The sequence below is a fragment of the Phyllobates terribilis genome, unplaced genomic scaffold (assembly GCF_046119375.1).
Source record: "Phyllobates terribilis strain yellow unplaced genomic scaffold, ASM4611937v1 Scaffold_3__8_contigs__length_932513732, whole genome shotgun sequence".
NCBI lineage: Eukaryota > Metazoa > Chordata > Amphibia > Anura > Dendrobatidae > Phyllobates > Phyllobates terribilis.
Window position 1 is genome coordinate 645,365,534 of NW_027362763.1, and position 21,457 is coordinate 645,386,990.

Below are 21,457 nucleotides of genomic sequence, written 5' to 3' on the forward strand. Positions count from 1 at the left end.
TCTATGTGTCCCGGGGGGGGGGAGTGGGGGTCTATGTGTCCCGGGGGGGGGGAGTGGGGGTCTATGTGTCCCGGGGGGGGGGAGTGGGGGTCTATGTGTCCCGGGGGGGGGGGAGTGGGGGTCTATGTGTCCCGGGGGGGGGGGGGAGTGGGGGTCTATGTGTCCCGGGGGGGGGAGTGGGGGTCTATGTGTCTGGCGTCCCGGGGGGGGGGGGGGGGAGTGGGGGTCTATGTGTCCCGGGGGGGGGGGAGAGTGGGGGTCTATGTGTCCCGGGGGGGGGGGGGAGTGGGGGTCTATGTGTCTGGCGTCCCGGGGGGGGGGGGAGTGGGGGTCTATGTGTCCCGGGGGGGGGGGGAGTGGGGGTCTATGTGTCCCGGGGGGGGGGGGGGAGTGGGGGTCTATGTGTCCCGGGGGGGGGGGGGAGAGTGGGGGTCTATGTGTCCCGGGGGGGGGGGGGGAGAGTGGGGGTCTATGTGTCCCGGGGGGGGGGGAGTGGGGGTCTATGTGTCCCGGGGGGGGGGGGGAGTGGGGGTCTATGTGTCTGGCGTCCCGGGGGGGGGGGGAGTGGGGGTCTATGTGTCTGGCGTCCCGGGGGGGGGGGGGAGTGGGGGTCTATGTGTCCCGGGGGGGGGGGAGAGTGGGGGTCTATGTGTCCCGGGGGGGGGGGGGGAGTGGGGGGGTCTATGTGTCCCGGGGGGGGGGGGGGAGTGGGGGGTCTATGTGTCCCGGGGGGGGGGGGGGAGTGGGGGGTCTATGTGTCCCGGGGGGGGGGGAGTGGGGGTCTATGTGTCCCGGGGGGGGGGGGAGTGGGGGTCTATGTGTCCCGGGGGGGGGGAGTGGGGGTCTATGTGTCCCGGGGGGGGGGGAGTGGGGGTCTATGTGTCCCGGGGGGGGGGGGGGGAGTGGGGGTCTATGTGTCTGGCGTCCCGGGGGGGGGGGAGTGGGGGTCTATGTGTCTGGCGTCCCGGGGGGGGGGGGGGGGGAGTGGGGGTCTATGTGTCCCGGGGGGGGGGGGGAGTGGGGGGTCTATGTGTCCCGGGGGGGGGGGGGGAGTGGGGGGTCTATGTGTCCCGGGGGGGGGGGGGAGTGGGGGGTCTATGTGTCCCGGGGGGGGGGGGGAGTGGGGGGTCTATGTGTCCCGGGGGGGGGGGAGTGGGGGTCTATGTGTCCCGGGGGGGGGGGGAGTGGGGGTCTATGTGTCCCGGGGGGGGGGGGGAGTGGGGGTCTATGTGTCCCGGGGGGGGGGGGGGAGTGGGGGTCTATGTGTCCCGGGGGGGGGGGGGGAGTGGGGGTCTATGTGTCCCGGGGGGGGGGGGGGAGTGGGGGTCTATGTGTCCCGGGGGGGGGGGGAGTGGGGGTCTATGTGTCTGGCGTCCCGGGGGGGGGGGGGGGAGTGGGGGTCTATGTGTCCCGGGGGGGGGGGGGAGTGGGGGGTCTATGTGTCCCGGGGGGGGGGGAGTGGGGGTCTATGTGTCCCGGGGGGGGGGGGAGTGGGGGTCTATGTGTCCCGGGGGGGGGGGGGAGTGGGGGTCTATGTGTCCCGGGGGGGGGGGGGAGTGGGGGTCTATGTGTCCCGGGGGGGGGGGGGGAGTGGGGGTCTATGTGTCTGGCGTCCCGGGGGGGGGGGGAGTGGGGGTCTATGTGTCTGGCGTCCCGGGGGGTGGGGGGGGGAGTGGGGGTCTATGTGTCCCGGGGGGGGGGGGGAGTGGGGGGTCTATGTGTCCCGGGGGGGGGGGGAGTGGGGGTCTATGTGTCCCGGGGGGGGGGGGAGTGGGGGTCTATGTGTCCCGGGGGGGGGGTGGAGTGGGGGTCTATGTGTCTGGCGTCCCGGGGGGGGGGGAGTGGGGGTCTATGTGTCTGGCGTCCCGGGGGGGGGGGGGAGTGGGGGTCTATGTGTCCCGGGGGGGGGGGGAGAGTGGGGGTCTATGTGTCCCGGGGGGGGGGGGGGAGTGGGGGTCTATGTGTCTGGCGTCCCGGGGGGGGAGTGGGGGTCTATGTGTCTGGCGTCCCGGGGGGGGGGGGGGAAGTGGGGGTCTATGTGTCTGGCGTCCCGGGGGGGGAGTGGGGGTCTATGTGTCTGGCGTCCCGGGGGGGGGGGGGAGTGGGGGTCTATGTGTCCCGGGGGGGGGGGGGGAGTGGGGGTCTATGTGTCCCGGGGGGGGGGAGTGGGGGTCTATGTGTCTGGCGTCCCGGGGGGGGGGGGAGTGGGGGTCTATGTGTCCCGGGGGGGGGGGGGAGAGTGGGGGTCTATGTGTCCCGGGGGGGGGGGGGGAGTGGGGGTCTATGTGTCTGGCGTCCCGGGGGGGGGGGGGGGGAGTGGGGGTCTATGTGTCTGGCGTCCCGGGGGGGGGGGGAGTGGGGGTCTATGTGTCTGGCGTCCCGGGGGGGGGGGGGAGTGGGGGTCTATGTGTCTGGCGTCCCGGGGGGGGGGGAGTGGGGGTCTATGTGTCTGGCGTCCCGGGGGGGGGGGAGTGGGGGTCTATGTGTCTGGCGTCCCGGGGGGGGGGGAGTGGGGGTCTATGTGTCTGGCGTGCCGGGGGGGGGGGGGGAGTGGGGGTCTATGTGTCTGGCGTCCCGGGGGGGGGGGGGGAGTGGGGGTCTATGTGTCTGGCGTGCCGGGGGGGGGGGGAGTGGGGGTCTATGTGTCTGGCGTCCCGGGGGGGGGGGGGTGGGGGTCTATGTGTCTGGCGTCCCGGGGGGGTGGGTGTCTATGTCCGGCCCCCTCACGCTCTCCCTTCTGTCCCGCAGTTCTGTGAGGGCTTCAAGGACACGTGCCCGGTGTGTGTTCCCTGCGGGCTGCAGCTGGCGGAGAAGTCGCAGCCTCCGCTCATCAGACACTTCGGCCTGCAGGTCCTGGAGCACGTGGTGAAGTAAGGAGGGGGGTCCGCACTGACTGAGGGCTCACCCCTCTAGGGGCTCCCTGCCTTCTCTCTCTGTTGGGGGACTCCCAAGTGACGCTGTCTAGCTCTGCTCTCGAGGTCTTGGCCGCACACCTGTCTGCTCCGTACACGGGCAGCAGAGCATCGCGACTGCAGATGTGCCGGAGCTCTGTGGTTTCACCCATGACTGACTCCTCGAAACCCTGATCCTCCCCCGACGCCATCCTGGGGCGACCGCAAAAGAAACACAGCCCCCCAACACTAATATACACATGTACTCCAGTCACCTCCAGAGCTGCAGTCACTATTCTGCTGTTACATCGTGTCTTATCCTCCAGTCACCTCCAGAGCTGCACTCACTATTCTGCTGTTACATTGTGTCTTATCCTCCACTCACCTCCGGAGCTGCTGATGTCTTTGCTCTTGCAGGTTTCGCTGGAATGACATGGAGCGGGGGGAGAAGCTGATGCTGAAGGACAGTGTGATGGGGCTGATTGCTGGTGTAAGTGCCAGGATTGCTTGTGCGGCGCTCGGTTACCCGAGGGGGCGGGGAGGGGATTGTGCAGCACTCGGGGGGGGTCTCATCATGGTATGTTGTTACAGGGGATCCGTCCCATCCTGGAGGAGGAGGGGCACATTAAGGACGTTCTTGCGCGGATCGTGGTGGAGATGGTGAAGCGAGAGTGGCCTCAGCACTGGCCGAACATGCTGACCGAGCTGGAGGGGCTCATCCAGAATGGGGTATGGGGCCCCTCACCACTGGCCATGGGTCGGGGGTGTGGGGCCCTGTTATGGTCGGGGGTGACCTCTGTGCCCGTTTTGCAGGAGGTGCAGACGGAGCTGGTGATGTTCATTCTGCTGCGGCTGGCGGAGGACGTGGTCACTTTCCAGTCTCTGCCCCCTCAGCGCCGCCGGGACATCCAGACCACCATGACCCAGAACATGGAGCAGCTCTTCACCTTCATGCTGAGCATTCTGGGGGACGGGGTCCATCAGTTCCGGCAGCTGGTGAGTCCGACACTCCGGGTGGCCGCACTGTGTGTGGGGGGGTCCGCACACTGCTTTCGGGGGGGACCGCGCGCCATGTCACTGTGTTCGGGGGGGGGGGGGGCGCACACAGCATTCAGCATTCACTCTTGTGTTTTTATTTCTACAGAAGTCTGACCTGGCTCGGAAGGATGAGGTGAGGCCCCATGTGACTGGTTCTGGAGGGGCCTGGCTGACGTGTACCCTCCCCCACAATCGCCCTGCAATGTGGATATTGGGGGTCACCGTACAATATTTTGACCAATGCAGGCCCCCTCCCCCCGCGCTCACCGCTTGTCCTCCGCCCCTTCGTTCCCCGCGCTCACCGCTTGTCCTCCGCCCCTTCGTTCCCCGCGCTCACCGCTTGTCCTCCGCCCCTTCGTTCCCCGCGCTCACCGCTTGTCCTCCGCCCCTTCGTTCCCCGCGCTCACCGCTTGTCCTCCGCCCCTTCGTTCCCCGCGCTCACCGCTTGTCCTCCGCCCCTTCGTTCCCCGCGCTCACCGCTTGTCCTCCGCCCCTTCGTTCCCCGCGCTCACCGCTTGTCCTCCGCCCCTTCGTTCCCCGCGCTCACCGCTTGTCCTCCGCCCCTTCGTTCCCCGCGCTCACCGCTTGTCCTCCGCCCCTTCGTTCCCCGCCCTCACCGCTTGTCCTCTGCCCCTTCGTTCCCCGCCCTCACCGCTTGTCCTCTGCCCCTTCGTTCCCCGCGCTCACCGCTTGTCCTCTGCCCCTTCGTTCCCCGCGCTCACCGCTTGTCCTCCGCCCCTTCGTTCCCCGCCCTCACCGCTTGTCCTCCGCCCCTTCGTTCCCCGCCCTCACCGCTTGTCCTCCGCCCCTTCGTTCCCCGCCCTCGCCGCTTGTCCTCCGCCCCTTCGTTCCCCGCCCTCGCCGCTTGTCCTCCGTCCCTCCCCCTCCCCCCGCGCTCACCGCTTGTCCTCCGCCCCTCCCCCCGCGCTCACCGCTTGTCCTCCGCCCCCGCGCTCACCGCTTGTCCTCCGCCCCCCCTCCCCCCGCGCTCACCGCTTGTCCTCCGCCCCCCCTCCCCCCGCGCTCACCGCTTGTCCTCTGCCCGCAGTGCCAGGGTCTCTGCCGCGTGGCGCTGGCGGCTCTGAACACGCTGGCCGGATACATCGACTGGGTGTCCATCAGTCACATCACAGCCGAGGACTGCAAGCTGCTGCAGATGCTGTGCATGCTGCTGGAGGACGAGGAGCTGCAGGTGGAGGCCGCCGAGTGTCTGCTCATCGCAGTCAGCAGGAAGGTGAGGGCCGAACGTGGCTGCGTTATACTCCACAGCTGACATCACTGTTCTGCTGCATTTTATTGAAAGCTTTTTACAGACGGTCAGCTTAACTTCACCTTGATCATTCAGATTACCAGAGGAAAGCTGAGAGATGCCAGCCCTGAAGCCAGCAGAATAGTGAGCGCAGCTCTGGAGTACAATACAGGATGTAACTCAGGATCAGTAATGTAATGTATGTACACAGTGACTGCACCAGCAGAATAGTGAGCGCAGCTCTGGAGTACAATACAGGATGTAACTCAGGATCAGTAATGTAATGTATGTACACAGTGACTGCACCAGCAGAATAGTGAGTGCAGCTCTGGAGTATAATACAGGAGGTAACTCAGGATCAGTAATGTAATGTATGTACACAGTGACTGCACCAGCAGAATAGTGAGTGCAGCTCTGGGGTATAATACAGGATGTAACTCAGGATCAGTAATGTAATGTATGTACACAGTGACTGCACCAGCAGAATAGTGAGTGCAGCTCTGGAGTATAATACAGGGTGTAACTCAGGATCAGTAATGTAATGTATGTACACAGGGACTGCACCAGCAGAATAGTGAGTGCAGCTCTGGAGTATAATGCAGGATGTATTCTGCTTTGTGCACTAAGGGGAAGCTGGAGGATCGGGTGCCTCTTCTCGTCCTGTTTGCAGATAACTCCATGCATTGTATCATGAGTGCTGCTCAGTAAGTATAAGTCTCTTGCAGTATTACACACCCCTCGCCCCGTCCCTGTCCTTCTTTGTAGAGCCGCCATCTTTGCTCTTCTATGTGGGTTTGCTTTCTTCTAGGAAGGCGCACAGTGGCGGTCTCCAGGAGAAGCGCTATGTGTTCCTGAAGAGGCTGTGTCAGGTGCTGTGCGCTCTGGGCAGTCAGCTGTGCGTTCTGATTGTGGTAAGGATTGTCTGCCCCGCTCCCGGGTTTCGCCCCGCTCCCGGGTTTCGCCCCGCTCCCTTCGCTCCCGGGTTTCGCCCCGCTCCCGGGTTTCGCCCCGCTCCCGGGTTTCGCCCCGCTCCCGGGTTTCGCTTGGCTCCCGGGTTTCGCCCCGCTCACTCTGCTTTCTGCCGCAGTCCCCGGATATCAGCGTGAAGATCCCAGAGACGTTCGGTAAATACCTGAGCTCACTGCGGGAGTTTACGGTGCACCCTAGCCAGGTGAGTGGCAGCGGGGGATGGTGGCGTCTTTGCAGCAGCCCCCCACCTGTCTAATCCCTGCTCCTCCTCAGTTCCTCAGGTCGTCCACCCTGATGACGTGGGGTTCTCTCTTCAGAAATGAGGTTCTCTCCAAGGACGCGGCTCTGATGGCTGTGGTCCCGGAGTTCCTCCGAATCTCTATGGATAACGTGGTGAAGGTGAGTTCACGGGAGGGAAGGCCGTGTGCGCCGCGGCCCCTTTGGTCCACCACAACCTCAATCTGTCCCTGTATCTCCAGGTGGGCTTCCCCTCCAAGAACGACAGCCCCAGCTGTGAGTACGCCCGCCTCGACTGCGACAGCGACGAAGATTTCAACAGCTTCTTCACCTGTAAGAAAAGTGGGGGGCTGTGGGGTATTAGACTGTCCGCGGTGGCTTCTGGGGTAATATAAGTGATGGCCAGGCAGGCGTGGGCTGGGGAAGCTGGAATGGACAGTGGGGGCCGTGCTGGGCATTGGGGGGCTGGGCTGGGCAGATGCGTGGGAGGCATTGGTCCCAGTAGTGAGGTGGAGGAGACTTCTTCACGTGTTCTCTTCTCTCCGGCAGCCTTTAAGGCCGCGCTGGGGGACGTGGTTCGGGCCGCCTGCCGTCTGGACCCTGCGAGTGGCTTTCGCATGGCGGAGGAATGGCTGCAGTTCCAGCTGTCGGCTGTGGTGGATCCAGGACTGAATTGCTGTATGTGATGTCATCGCTCTGTGCACGTGTCATCCGCTCGGCGCTGACGCTCCTGACATCACTGGTACTTGTCTTTCAGCAAAGGCGGGGGACGGGCTGTGCAGCCTCCGGTCTCCCTCCTTCATACAGTGGGACTCCATGACCTACTTCTGTGAGTGCGTGATCAGCCAGATCCTCCGATCCATGCCCAAAAAGGTGAGGAGGCGGTGACCTCTGGAGGAGGCTGCCTGTGACGAAAAACAGCTTATAATTTTAATCAGCCAGACATCTTGATTTGTTTCGCCAAGAGAAATACACTATTGTCTTTGTGTTGACTTGTGAATTTATGTGTATTTCTCTGGCTGGTCAAGAAGGACAGTGATTCAGGGTGAAACAATAATGTTTGTTAATATGCTAATTGCATGTTGTACTAAAACCAGCTAGATGTTAATTTAAAGAGCCCCCTGCTATACCAACTATGTAAATTGATTAAATGCTGAAACTATGAGACCTGAGCCCTGTGGAATAATCTCATCCCTAACCCTTGCTCTGTGGATGTGTGCTTGAAAGAACAATTGTGAACTATTTAAGGAACAAGGCCTCTGTAGCAGGCAGACTTTACAAGGAGAATCAAAATCAGGCAGACTCTTCAGACCATCAGCTTGGTAGCATGGCTTTATCCAGAGAGACACTGATTTGGATTCTACATGATTCTGGCCTAAGGGTATACGGCCCTGACTGGAAGGACATAGATCTGCTCCATTGATCGTCAGAGAGACCATGGATACATTTGGGGAGACCAGGTTGGAACGATGAAGTCGCCTGGCCCCATGGATATGTTTTTTGGGGTTGCCAGGTGGGACCCTCCGGTTGCCTGGAACCCATGGAGACATTCGGAGAAGCCAGATTGGGACGAGCCGGTCATCTGGCCCCATGGAAACTTTCGGAGAGACCAGGTCTCCTCGGGTCTCCTGGTCTTGTACCTCGATGGACTGCTTGCTTCTTAAGCTTGCCACTACCTTCTCTCTGTGGGGTCCTGTCAGAAGCTGGGGGACACTGGTTGAGGTAGTTGGCCCTGGATATCCGTTTGGTAACTCCATAAAGTATTGCCATGCTGTTTTACCCTCAGCCTGTGTTGTAGTACTATTCTCACGGAAGACCCCGCGTCTTCCCACCGCCTGTATGATTATGTACCGGGGGGGGCCGCCAGTGTCTGTGTGTAACATCTTCCTCTCGTGTACAGGAGCTTCCAGTTTCTCGGGGGGCCGATCTCCTCCAGTTGGTGGTCAGTTACGAGGTCCGGGACCCCCTCATCCTGTCGTGTGTGCTCACCAGCTTGTCCGTGCTGCTCCCCTTCATTCGCTATGTGAATGGTTTGATGCCCGCGGTGCTCAACAAGGTGAGTGTGGCGGATGTTGGCGTCATACGTGTGTTATCGGTGGGGAGTCCTCCGCGGGGCCGCAGCGGCCATGTGGATGATGGCGTCTGACTCCAGTCTTCTCGCTCTTTTTGCAGCTCTTTTCGGCAGTGACCTTTGACCTGGGCAGTAAGGTACCCGTCCATGTCCTCGCAGTGCCCGGGGACTGCCATATACGTTATCAGCGCTCGGAGAGGGGCCGCCGGTAACGTATGATTGTGTTTTCAGGAGCCGCGGAGTCGCTCGGTGAAGAACGTGCGCCGGCACGCCTGCTCCTCCATTATTAAGATTTGCCGGGATTCTCCGGACTTGGTGCTGGTGAGCGGTCGGGCGCGGGGGCTGGGTGCACTCCGGAGGTCTGTACTGACTGTCCCCCTCCTTTCCGCAGCCTCACCTGGATCTCGTGTACGCCCAGGCCATGCAGCTGCTGCAGGACGAGCGCCTTTCGCAGATGGAGAGGTACGCCATGCTGGAGGCCCAGGTCTTCATCAGTAACCAGTTCAAGGACTACGAGAAGCAGCGATGCTTCCTGGCGCAGATGCTGGCGCCGGCGCTGACCGCCTGGATGTCGGAGGAGATGCAGAGGTGAGCGGCCCCCGTATGTCCCATCACTCGCAAGACCACTGAGCCCGCACCCAGCCAGCAGGGCCGCGGACCTCCAGTCAGCCGCCCACCTCTTCTCTTCCAGGGCGATCTCCGGTCCCGACGAGTTAATTTCTTATATGGGAGCCGATATCTTGAAGGGTGAAAAGGAAGATAATGGCGAGGGTCCGTGGAAGGTGAACCGCAGCCAGGTGAGTCTCTGATGTGACCCCTCACCTCTAACCTAAGCCCTCGGCCTGCTAGATACCTGTAATGCCCTGACATCACACTTGTCCTCGGCCGGGGTCATCTGTTACCTTCTACCCCAAGGTCTATGGCTGATAGCTGGGGAAGAGGTCTCATATCTGCAGCCCCGTGTATGAGCCCTGGCCGTGAGGTGCATGTACCAGTACGGTGTTCAGCCCTTCCCTCCATGTTGCTGGTGGCACAGAGTGGTGAGGCCGCCATGTTTTCTGGTGCCACCCTCTAGTTCGTTGCTGACAGTTGACTTGGTTTTTTGCTTGCAGCTCAGCTTCTGCCTTTTTGCGCTGGAGGCGGTGCTCAGACGAGCGCGCTGGCCCAGCAACCCCGAGCAGGCCAAGGCTGGTGGCTACGTGGTGGGGTACTCGTCTAAGGGGGCCCCCATCTGCCACAATCCCTGCAGTAAGGAGGTGCTGAAACTGCTGGACCGGCTTCTGAGCCTGGTGAGGTGAGTAGTAGCCACTGTCCTCCTCCGCGCCGCCTCTCCTCCGCGCCGCCCCTCCTCACGCCGCCTCTCCTCCATCTTCTAGCGCGTTGAACAATTTGTACCTTCCCGAAATCATTCAGAAAATGGGCGACTTCTATGTGAAATGCCTGGATATGCTGGACGTGGAGAAGAAGTGCATCCTGGGTAATACTGGAGCCAACTGGTGTCATTCCACCATTGCGCTGTGGGTGGAGTTATGGCTGCAACCTCTGACACCCCCCACTTCTAGTTTGGCACCTTTGATCCTATTATGATTGTGCCCCCCTCTGGTATCACGGAAAGCTGACGCTCCGATATTACAGGGATGGTGCAGCCGCTGCTGGATGTGTACGATTCTCCGGTGTATAAGACTGCGCAGGAGAGGATGCAGGGCTTCCTCTGCTCCCTTCATGATTGCTGGTGAGTACCCGACCCGCTGCCTCCTCTGCGTGCGCAAGGCGCCCGATCTCTGTTCGCCTCCTCTGCGTGCGCAAGGCGCGTGCTCAAGGCGCGTGCTCTCGGTTCGCTGCCTCTGCGTGCGCAAGGCGCCCTCTCTTGGTTTGCCTCCTCTGCGTGCGCAAGGCGCCCGCTCTCGGTTCGCCGCCTCTGCGTGCGCAAGAGCGGTTCGCCGCCTCTGCGTGCGCAAGGCGCGTGCTCAAGGCGCGTGCTCTCGGTTCGCCTCCTCTGCGTGCGCAAGGCGCGTGCTCTCGGTTCGCCTCCTCTGCGTGCTCAAGGCGCGTGCTCTCGGTTCGCTGCCTCTGCGTGCGCAAGGCGCCCTCTCTTGGTTTGCCTCCTCTGCGTGCGCAAGGCGCCCGGTCTCGGTTCGCCGCCTCTGCGTGCGCAAGAGCGGTTCGCCGCCTCTGCGTGCGCAAGGCGCGTGCTCAAGGCGCGTGCTCTCGGTTCGCCTCCTCTGCGTGCGCAAGGCGCGTGCTCTCGGTTCGCCTCCTCTGCGTGCGCAAGGCGCGTGCTCTCGGTTCGCCTCCTCTGCGTGCGCAAGGCGCGTGCTCTCGGTTCGCCTCCTCTGCGTGCGCAAGGCGCGTGCTCTCGGTTCGCCTCCTCTGCGTGCTCAAGGCGCGTGCTCTCGGTTCGCCGCCTCTGCGTGCGCAAGGCGCCCGCTCTCGGTTCGCCGCCTCTGCGTGCGCAAGAGCGGTTCGCCGCCTCTGCGTGCGCAAGAGCGGTTCGCCGCCTCTGCGTGCGCAAGAGCGGTTCGCCGCCTCTGCGGGCGCAAGAGCGGTTCGCCGCCTCTGCGGGCGCAAGACGCGTGCTCAAGGCGCGTGCTCTCGGTTCGCCGCCCCTGCGTGCGCAAGAGCGGTTCGCCTCCCCTGCGTGCGCAAGAGCGGCTCTCCTCCTCTTTCCCGGGCTTGTTTGCCGCCGCCTCCAGTCTTCATCATCTTCCTCCTCCAGGTGTCAGATTCTTGGAAACCTCGGGCCGTCGTTGCTGGAAGATTTTTACTCGGTCCCGGGTTTGGCGATGCGACTTGGTAACTCTGCCTTCTGTAACCTCAACAACCTCCCTGACTTCCGCCTGCGGCCGATGCTCCATATCCTTTCTGTAGGGTGGGATGTAGGGGTGGGGGGCGCTGCCGTCCTCAGCTGAGTCCTTAACCTGTGATTACGACTGTTCGTGAAGCCGCTGATCCTCTCCTGCCCGCCTGACAAGTACGAGAGCCTCCTGTGCCCGATCCTGGGGCCGCTCCTCAGCTTCCTGCACCAGGTAACGCCATGCAGACCCCCGAACACCGATGACCCCAGAACAGCTCAACCTTACCCACGCCTTTCACTTTATTTTGCAGAGGCTGTCACAGAAGTGGCTGGCGAGGTAAGTTCAGAGCGAAGGATGCAGGAAATAGAGCTCCACTTAATTCAGCTCGCCACTCCAGTCCCCTCCAGAGCTGCATTCATGAAGCTCATGTACCATGTGCAAGTTCACATCTCACATGTTCTGCAATGTGGAAACCCGAGAAAGCCAAGTTGTGACTGCCAGGGCCGGCTCCAGGTCTTCATGGGTCCCGGGAGAAAGTCTCAGTGGCCCCTTTAACACATATCACGATTCATGATGCAGAGATAAGAAATATAGATATAGTACAATGCAAAGATGTCACGTCTTACATCACGAGTGAGATCTATTGTAAATCCTACAATAGCTCAGAACCTCGCAGCGCACAGTGCAGACCGGACAGTATAGTCCTCCATACAGTATAATGGCCGCACATAGTCCTCCATACAGTATAATGGCCCCACATAGTCCTCCATACAGAATAATGAGCCCCACATAGTCCTCCATACAGTATAATGAGCCCCACATAGTCCTCCATACAGTATAATGGCCGCACATAGTCCTCCATACAGTATAATGGCTGCACATAGTCCTCCATACAGAATAATGAGCCCCACATAGTCCTCCATACAGAATAATGAGCCCCACATAGTCCTTCATACGGAATAATGGCCCCACATAGTCCTCCATACAGTATAATGGGCCCACATAGTCCTTCATACGGAATAATGGCCCCACATAGTCCTCCATACAGTATAATGGGCCCACATAGTCCTCCATACAGTATAATGAGCCCCACATAGTCCTCCATACAGTGTAATGAGCCCCACATAGTCCTCCATACAGTGTAATGAGCCCCACATAATCCTCCATACAGTATAATGGCCCCACAAAGTCCTCCATACAGTGTAATGAGCCCCACATAGTCCTCCATACAGTATGAGCCCCACATAGTCCTCCATACAGTATGAGCCCCACATAGTCCTCCATACAGTATGAGCCCCACATAGTCCTCCTTACAGTATGAGCCCCACATAGTCCTCCTTACAGTATGAGCCCCACATAGTCCTCCTTACAGTATGAGCCCCACATAGTCCTCCTTACAGTATGAGCCCCACATAGTCCTCCTTACAGTATGAGCCCCACATAGTCCTCCTTACAGTATGAGCCCCACATAGTCCTCCTTACAGTATGAGCCCCACATAGTCCTCCTTACAGTATGAGCCCCACATAGTCCTCCTTACAGTATGAGCCCCACATAGTCCTCCTTACAGTATAATGGCCCCACATAGTCCTCCATACAGTATAATGGGCCCACATAGTCCTCCATACAGTATAATGGGCCCACATAGCCCTCCGTACAGTATAATGGGACCCGCATAGCGCTCCGTACAGTATAATGGGACCCGCATAGCCCTCCGTACAGAATAATGGGCTCCACATCGCCCTCCGTCCAGTATGATGGGCCCCGCGGGGCCCTCCGTCCAGTATGATGGGCCCCGCGGGGCCCTCCGTCCAGTATGATGGGACCCGCGGGGCCCTCCGTCCAGTATGATGGGACCCGCGGGGCCCTCCGTCCAGTATGATGGGCCCCGCGGGGCCCTCCGTCCAGTATGATGGGCCCCGCCTCGTCCTCTCCTCGCGGCTCTGGACTCCTCAGCGTCGCCGTTTTCCCGCTCTCTGCCCTGAGATGTCAGAAGACGAGGGCGCTGCAGAGGAATAGGGAGAGGTGCACCCCACTCCCGCTTGCTCAGGGCCCTGGCACTTGCCCGGGTGGTGACGCCGGCTCTGGTAACTGCAGAAGTGTGTGCAGCTCTGGGTGTGACTGGAGTGGGAATGATAAATGTCGGCTCCTGGGTGGTTTCTCCACAGTGAGAAGGATTACATGGAGCTGAACACTGAGTCCACGGAGATCCTGGAGGTGGAGCTGGTGCGGCTGCTGAGCCGGGAGATGGTGGACTTGATCGGTGAGTGCCTCCTTGTATACTGCCCCCCTCCCAGACGCCCCTCTGTATCACCGGCCGTGCACCCCACCCCTCACACACTCCCCTCTGTATCACCGGCCGTGCACCCCACCCCTCACACACTCCCCTCTGTATCACCGGCCGTGCACCCCACCCCTCACACACTCCCCTCTGTATCACCGGCCGTGCACCCCACCCCTCACGTATCACCCCTCTGTATCACCGGCCGTGCACCCCACCCCTCACACACTCCCCTCTGTATCACCGGCCGTGCACCCCACCCCTCACACACTCCCCTCCGTATCACCGGCCGTGCACCCCACCCCTCACACACTCCCCTCTGTATCACCGGCCGTGCACCCCACCCCTCACACACTCCCCTCTGTATCACCGGCCGTGCACCCCACCCCTCACGTATCACCCCTCTGTATCACCGGCCGTGCACCCCACCCCTCACACACTCCCCTCTGTATCACCGGCCGTGCACCCCACCCCTCACACACTCCCCTCCGTATCACCGGCCGTGCACCCCACCCCTCACACACTCCCCTCTGTATCACCGGCCGTGCACCCGACCCCTCACGTATCACCCCTCTGTATCACCGGCCGTGCACCCCACCCCTCACACACTCCCCTCTGTATCACCGGCCGTGCACCCCACCCCTCACACACTCCCCTCTGTATCACCGGCCGTGCACCCCACCCCTCACACACTCCCCTCTGTATCACCGGCCGTGCACCCCACCCCTCACACACTCCCCTCTGTATCACCGGCCGTGCACCCCACCCCTCACGTATCACCCCTCTGTATCACCGGCCGTGCACCCCACCCCTCACACACTCCCCTCTGTATCACCGGCCGTGCACCCCACCCCTCACATATCACCCCTCTGTATCACCGGCCGTGCACCCCACCCCTCACACACTCCCCTCTGTATCACCGGCCGTGCACCCCACCCCTCACGTATCACCGGCCGTGCACCCCACCCCTCACACACTCCCCTCTGTATCACCGGCCATGCACCCCACCCCTCACACACTCCCCTCTGTATCACCGGCCGTGCACCCCACCCCTCACATATCACCCCTCCATATCACCGGCCGTGCACCCCACCTGTCACTGACACCCCCTGTATACTCCTGGATAATTTTAGACCCCGGTCTCTTTGCAGTTGCCAGCTGTATTGCCAAGAAGACCTCGGACGCCTCCTCTGGCTCCGCCGGTGCAGAGGACGTGCGCAGCGCTGCTCAGGGCGAAGCTGAGGGTAAGATGGCTATTCCCCCCAGGAATGGTGCTGAGCCCCCAACTACAGATGTGGCTGCCATTACTGCCCGCAGGTTGTCAGGGCCGGGCGACCACCGTGTCTGCCCCCGTCTCTACGTCGGCTGTATTAGTGGGATCTTCCATTGTCGCCTCTCACCTCATTCTCCCCCTCCAGAAGAAGAAATGATGAGCGTGGACGCGGCAGCGGCGGCCGGATCCCTGGAGCTGACAGAACTCGGGAAGCTCCTCATGTCACAAGAGGTGAGCGGCTCCTGTGTGCCGGGGTCTGGGGGCGCCCGGGCTCTTCCTCTGTGCCGAGGTCTGGGGGTGCCCGGGCTCTTCCTCTGTGCCGGGGTCTGGGGGCGCCCGGGCTCTTCCTCTGTGCCGGGGTCTGGGGGCGCTCGGGCTCTTCCTCTGTGCCGGGGTCTGGGGGCGCTCGGGCTCTTCCTCTGTGCCGGGGTCTGGGGGCGCCCGGGCTCTTCCTCTGTGCCGGGGTCTGGGGGCGCCCGGGCTCTTCCTCTGTGCCGGGGTCTGGGGGCGCTCGGGCTCTTCCTCTGTGCCGGGGTCTGGGGGCGCCCGGGCTCTTCCTCTGTGCCGGGGTCTGGGGGCGCCCGGGTTCTTCCTCTGTGCCGGGGTCTGGGGGCGCCCGGGCTCTTCCTCTGTGCCGGGGTCTGGGGGCGCCCGGGCTCTTCCTCTGTGCCGGGGTCTGGGGGCGCCCGGGCTCCTCCTCTGTGCCGGGGTCTGGGGGCGCCCGGGCTCCTCCTCTGTGCCGGGGTCTGGGGGCGCCCGGGCTCCTCCTCTGTGCCGGGGTCTGGGGGCACCCGGGCTCCTCCTCTGTGCCGGGGTCTGGGGGGCGCCCGGGCTCCTCCTCTGTTCCGGGGTCTGGGGGGCGCCCGGGCTCCTCCTCTGTTCCGGGGTCTGGGGGGCGCCCGGGCTCCTCCTCTGTGCCGGGGTCTGGGGGGCGCCCGGGCTCCTCCTCTGTGCCGGGGTCTGGGGGGCGCCCGGGCTCCTCCTCTGTTCCGGGGTCTGGGGGGCACCCGGGCTCCTCCTCTGTGCCGGGGTCTGGGGGGCACTCGGGCTCCTCCTCTGTGCCGGGGTCTGGGGGGCACCCGGGCTCCTCCTCTGTGCCGGGGTCTGGGGGGCACCCGGGCTCCTCCTCTGTGCCGGGGTCTGGGGGCACCCGGGCTCCTCCTCTGTGCCGGGGTCTGGGGGCACCCGGGCTCCTCCTCTGTGCCGGGGTCTGGGGGCACCCGGGCTCCTCCTCTGTGCCGGGGTCTGGGGGCACCCGGGCTCCTCCTCTGTGCCGGGGTCTGGGGGCGAGCGGCTCTTCCTCTGTGCCGGGGTCGGGGGGCGCCCGGGCTCTTCCTCTATGCCGGGGTCTGGGGGCGCCCGGGCTCTTCCTCTGTGCCGGGGTCTGGGGGCGCCCGGGCTCCTCCTCTGTGCCGGGGTCTGGGGGCGCCCGGGCTCTTCCTCTGTGCCGGGGTCTGGGGGCACCCGGGCTCCTCCTCTGTGCCGGGGTCTGGGGGCGCCCGGGCTCCTCCTCTGTGCCGGGGTCTGGGGGCGCCCGGGCTCTTCCTCTGTGCCGGGGTCTGGGGGCGCCCGGGCTCTTCCTCTGTGCCGGGGTCTGGGGGCGCCCGGGCTCTTCCTCTGTGCCGGGGTCTGGGGGCGCCCGGGCTCTTCCTCTGTGCCGGGGTCTGGGGGCGCCCGGGCTCTTCCTCTGTGCCGGGGTCTGGGGGCGCCCGGGCTCTTCCTCTGTGCCGGGGTCTGGGGGCACCCGGGCTCCTCCTCTGTGCCGGGGTCTGGGGGCACCCGGGCTCCTCCTCTGTGCCGGGGTCTGGGGGCACCCGGGCTCCTCCTCTGTGCCGGGGTCTGGGGGGCGCCCGGGCTCCTCCTCTGTTCCGGGGTCTGGGGGGCGCCCGGGCTCCTCCTCTGTTCCGGGGTCTGGGGGGCGCCCGGGCTCCTCCTCTGTTCCGGGGTCTGGGGGGCGCCCGGGCTCCTCCTCTGTTCCGGGGTCTGGGGGGCACCCGGGCTCCTCCTCTGTGCCGGGGTCTGGGGGGCACCCGGGCTCCTCCTCTGTGCCGGGGTCTGGGGGGCACCCGGGCTCCTCCTCTGTGCCGGGGTCTGGGGGCACCCGGGCTCCTCCTCTGTGCCGGGGTCTGGGGGCACCCGGGCTCCTCCTCTGTGCCGGGGTCTGGGGGCACCCGGGCTCCTCCTCTGTGCCAGGGTCTGCGGGCACCCGGGCTCCTTCTCTGTGCCGGGGTCTGGGGGCACCCGGGCTCCTCCTCTGTGCCGGGGTCTGGGGGCGCCCGGGCTCTTCCTCTGTGCCGGGGTCTGGGGGCGCCCGGGCTCCTCCTCTGTGCCGGGGTCTGGGGGCGAGCGGCTCCTCCTCTGTGCCGGGGTCTGGGGGCGCCCGGGCTCTTCCTCTGTGCCGGGGTCTGGGGGCGCCCGGGCTCTTCCTCTGTGCCGGGGTCTGGGGGCGCCCGGGCTCTTCCTCTGTGCCGGGGTCTGGGGGCACCCGGGCTCTTCCTCTGTGCCGGGGTCTGGGGGCGCCCGGGCTCTTCCTCTGTGCCGGGGTCTGGGGGCGCCCGGGCTCCTCCTCTGTGCCGGGGTCTGGGGGCGCCCGGGCTCTTCCTCTGTGCCGGGGTCTGGGGGCGAGCGGCTCCTCCTCTGTGCCGGGGTCTGGGGGCGCCCGGGCTCCTCCTCTGTGCCGGGGTCTGGGGGCGCCCGGGCTCCTCCTCTGTGCCGGGGTCTGGGGGCGCCCGGGCTCTTCCTCTGTGCCGGGGTCTGGGGGCGCCCGGGCTCTTCCTCTGTGCCGGGGTCTGGGGGCGCCCGGGCTCTTCCTCTGTGCCGGGGTCTGGGGGCGCTCCTCCATGCTGTTCTCTCTTTCAGGACGTGTCGACCACGCTGCTGATCAGCGCCTATAGTCCGCTCATCTGGATGGACACCCCCGCCTGTCAGAAAGCCGCCTCTCAGCTCTGCTGGCCGCTCCTAAAGCAGGTGCGTGTCCTGCAGACTATCGCCCTGCACCGCAGAGTAGATGGAGTTGTCATGTGTCCCCTTCTTCCCCTCAGGTGGTCTCCAGCTCTTTGCCCTCTGAAGCCGCCATCTGCTTTTTTAGTAATGTTCTCCGTGGGCTCCAGATCCACGGACAGCACGAGAGTTGTAACGCCGCCCTGGTGAACCTGGCGTTCCAGATCTACATCTCCCTGGTGAGAATCGTGGCCAGAAACACAGACCCGCCTGCCCGGCCCCCTCCCTGCTAACTGTCTCCCTCTCCAGCGTCCTCAGGTCCCCGAGCTGCGGGTGGTGATGGAGCAGATCCCGGAGATCCACAGCGACTCTCTGCAGCAGTTTGACTCAAGACTCTTGTACCCGACTCAGAAACAAGGAGAGAAGCGGCGCCGGGACCAGTTCAGACGCCTGATCTCCGGCTGCATTGGGGTGAGCAGATGGGTGATTGTATATATATATATGTGTGTGTGTGTGTGTATATATATAATACACACTGTTCCAAATTATTATGCAAAAAGTGTTTAGGAGTGATAAGGGAAGAAGTTGTTTGTTTGTCAGTTAAACTCATTGATGGTGATGTGTGTCAGGGCTCTTTATATCACTGTAAGCAATTGCAGACACCTGTGCTAATTAGTTTGGCAGGTGTGTCCAATGAAAGGCAAGACTACTTAAGAAGGCTGTCGCACATTATTAAGCAGCCTACATTTTCTGCCAAAATGGGAAAGAAAAAGGATGTGTCGGCTGCTGAGAAGCAACAAATTGTGGAGTGTTTAGGTCAAGGCATGACTACAATCAACATTGCCAAGACACTTCATCCTGATCATCGCACACTCAAGAAGTATGTAGCGGATTCACAGTACACACGTGTGCGTGCTGATAAGGGAAAATTGAGGACTCTTTCCTCCAGGCAATTACGTCAGGTTAAAAGAGCAGCGGCAAAAAAGCCTTGTCATAGCAGCAGACAAGTTTTTGAAGCTGCTTGTGCCTCCAACGTCCCCCGAACAACAAGATGCAGGGTCCTTCAGAGGTTTGCAGCTGTGCGTAAGCCATCCTGTCGACCTCCTCTATCCACTTCACACAAGCAGAAACGGCTCCAGTGGGCCAAACATTACATGAAGACTGACTTCAAAACTGTTTTGTTCACCGATGAGTGCTGTGCAACGCTCGATGGTCCAGATGGATGGAGTGGAGGATGGCTGGTTGATGGACACCCCACGCAAACACGGCTACAGCGCCAACAAGGAGGAGGTGGAGTAATGTTTTGGGCTGGAATCATGGGGAGAGAGATTGTCGGCCCCTTTAGGATCCCTGAAGGGGTAAAGGTGAACTCCATAATGTATGTGGAGTTTCTCAAACAGCACTTCCTTCCATGGTTCAAGCAGAAGAACCGTGTATTCCACAGCAAGATCATTTCATGCATGATAATGCACCATCTCATGCTGCACATAACACATCTGCATCTCTGGCTGATATGGGCATAAAAGGGGACAAACTTATGGTGTGACCCCCATGCTCCCCTGACCTCAACACCATTGAGAACCTCTGGAGCATCATTAAAAGGAGTGTCTATGATGGCGGGAGGCAGTTCACATCTAAGCAACAGCTCTGGGAGGGTATTCTGTCCTCATGCAAAACAATTGAAGCAGAAACCATCCAAAACCTGACAAATTCAATGGACGAGAGAGTTCAGAAGCTCCTTTCGAACAAGGGGTCCTATGTGAAAATGTAACATCACCTAGAATAAAGTTTTGTGTTGAAAACTGTTTGATTTCAGTGTGTAATAACCGGCTAATGATTATAATTTCACAAATGACCATTTTTTTGTTCTTTATTAAAATGAAAAGGTTGAAACCTCTGCTGTGCATAATAATTTGGAACATGCATTTTGAGTGCAGTTTGAGTTTATTTTTTATAAATCTCCTGTTATCATCGGCAGTTTATACAAAAACCTTTCAATTGTGCTCTAATAGTTATTTGACTGGAAAATTACAATGACTGCAATTCATATAGGGAATTTGGGAAAATCTGAGAAAATATTTATTTGCATAATAATTTGGAACACAGTGTATATATGTGTGTGTGTGTGTGTGTGTGTGTGTGTGTATATATATATATATATATATAATTAATATACCCCGCCCTTCTACACAGCGTGTATAGTGCCGCTCACACGGCTGGGTCAGCTGGATGGATTTCGGCAGTATATTGTCTAATAGAAAGACGGGACAGTATAAATTTGGAGTTCCAATGCCATAGTGTATTTTGCCAGCTTGCACAGTATGGCGGAATAATAATTATATTATGATTTATTATTATAGCGCCATTTATTCCATGAATCTTTTAAATACAAAAGCAATTACAATAATCTTGAACACAATGTGACAGCGACTGGTACAGGAGGAGCGAGGACCCTGCCCGCGAGGGCTCACAATCTACAGGGGATGGGTGAGGATACAGTAGGTGAGGGTAGAGCTGGTCGTGCAGCGGTATGGTGGAGCGAGGACCCTGCCCGCGAGGGCTCACAGTCTACAGGGGATGGGTGAGGATACAGTAGGTGAGGGTAGAGCTGGTCGTGCAGCGGTATGGTGGAGCGAGGACCCTGCCCGCGAGGGCTCACAATCTACAGGGGATGGGTGAGGATACAGTAGGTGAGGGTAGAGCTGGTCGTGCAGCGGTATGGTGGAGCGAGGACTCACAATCTACAGGGGATGGGTGAGGATACAGTAGGTGAGGGTAGAGCTGGTCGTGCAGCGGTATGGTGGAGCGAGGACCCTGCCCCCGAGGGCTCACAGTCTACAAGGGATGGGTGAGGATACAGTAGGTGAGGGTAGAGCTGGTCGTGCAGCGGTATGGTGGAGCGAGGACCCTGCCCGCGAGGGCTCACAATCTACAGGGGATGGGTGAGGATACAGTAGGTGAGGGTAGAGCTGGTCGTGCAGCGGTATGGTGGAGCGAGGACCCTGCCCGCGAGGGCTCACAGTCTACAGGGGATGGGTGAGGATACAGTAGGTGAGGGTAGAGCTGGTCGTGCAGCGGTATGGTGGAGCGAGGACCCTGCCCCCGAGGGCTCACAGTCTACAAGGGATGGGTGAGGATACAGTAGGTAAGGGTAGAGCTGGTCGTGCAGCGGTATGGTGGAGCGAGGACCCTGCCCGCGAGGGCTCAGTCTACAAGGGATGGGTGAGGATACAGTAGGTGAGGGTAGAGCTGGTCATACAGCGGTATGGTGGAGCGAGGACCCTGCCCGCGAGGGCTCATAGTCTACAAGGGATGGGTGAGGATACAGTAGGTGAGGGTAGAGCTGGTCGTGCAGCGGTATGGTGGAGCGAGGACCCTGCCCGCGAGGGCTCACAGTCTACAGGGGATGGGTGAGGATACAGTAGGTGAGGGTAGAGCTGGTCGTGCAGCGGTATGGTGGAGCGAGGACCCTGCCTGCGAGGGCTCACAGTCTACAAGGGATGGGTGAGGATACAGTAGGTGAGGGTAGAGCTGGTCGTGCAGCGGTATGGTGGAGCGAGGACCCTGCCTGCGAGGGCTCACAGTCTACAAGGGATGGGTGAGGATACAGTAGGTGAGGGTAGAGCTGGTCGTGCAGCGGTATGGTGGAACGAGGACCCTGCCCGCGAGGGCTCACAGTCTACAAGGGATGGGTGAGAATACAGTAGGTGAGGAT

General features: G+C 61.7%; 1 protein-coding gene across 1 annotated transcript in view; it reads left to right on the plus strand.

The window, feature by feature from the left end:
- The window catches only part of XPO5 (exportin 5), a 29,245-nt gene that overhangs the window by 274 nt on the left and 7,514 nt on the right, over positions 1-21,457 (plus strand). Inside the window, exons 2-31 of the mRNA XM_073671616.1 lie at positions 2,749-2,870; positions 3,309-3,381; positions 3,483-3,620; positions 3,705-3,887; positions 4,036-4,062; positions 4,978-5,163; positions 5,806-5,882; positions 5,987-6,089; positions 6,266-6,349; positions 6,421-6,546; positions 6,627-6,717; positions 6,934-7,062; positions 7,142-7,257; positions 8,285-8,440; positions 8,557-8,592; positions 8,687-8,776; positions 8,847-9,043; positions 9,147-9,252; positions 9,568-9,749; positions 9,832-9,932; positions 10,091-10,187; positions 11,172-11,307; positions 11,383-11,481; positions 11,561-11,586; positions 13,417-13,511; positions 14,681-14,773; positions 14,948-15,033; positions 17,662-17,769; positions 17,844-17,981; positions 18,052-18,213. Of these exons, the coding sequence (XP_073527717.1) occupies positions 2,749-2,870; positions 3,309-3,381; positions 3,483-3,620; positions 3,705-3,887; positions 4,036-4,062; positions 4,978-5,163; positions 5,806-5,882; positions 5,987-6,089; positions 6,266-6,349; positions 6,421-6,546; positions 6,627-6,717; positions 6,934-7,062; positions 7,142-7,257; positions 8,285-8,440; positions 8,557-8,592; positions 8,687-8,776; positions 8,847-9,043; positions 9,147-9,252; positions 9,568-9,749; positions 9,832-9,932; positions 10,091-10,187; positions 11,172-11,307; positions 11,383-11,481; positions 11,561-11,586; positions 13,417-13,511; positions 14,681-14,773; positions 14,948-15,033; positions 17,662-17,769; positions 17,844-17,981; positions 18,052-18,213 (3,363 nt within the window). The remainder of the gene's footprint in view (positions 1-2,748; positions 2,871-3,308; positions 3,382-3,482; positions 3,621-3,704; positions 3,888-4,035; positions 4,063-4,977; positions 5,164-5,805; positions 5,883-5,986; positions 6,090-6,265; positions 6,350-6,420; positions 6,547-6,626; positions 6,718-6,933; positions 7,063-7,141; positions 7,258-8,284; positions 8,441-8,556; positions 8,593-8,686; positions 8,777-8,846; positions 9,044-9,146; positions 9,253-9,567; positions 9,750-9,831; positions 9,933-10,090; positions 10,188-11,171; positions 11,308-11,382; positions 11,482-11,560; positions 11,587-13,416; positions 13,512-14,680; positions 14,774-14,947; positions 15,034-17,661; positions 17,770-17,843; positions 17,982-18,051; positions 18,214-21,457) is intronic.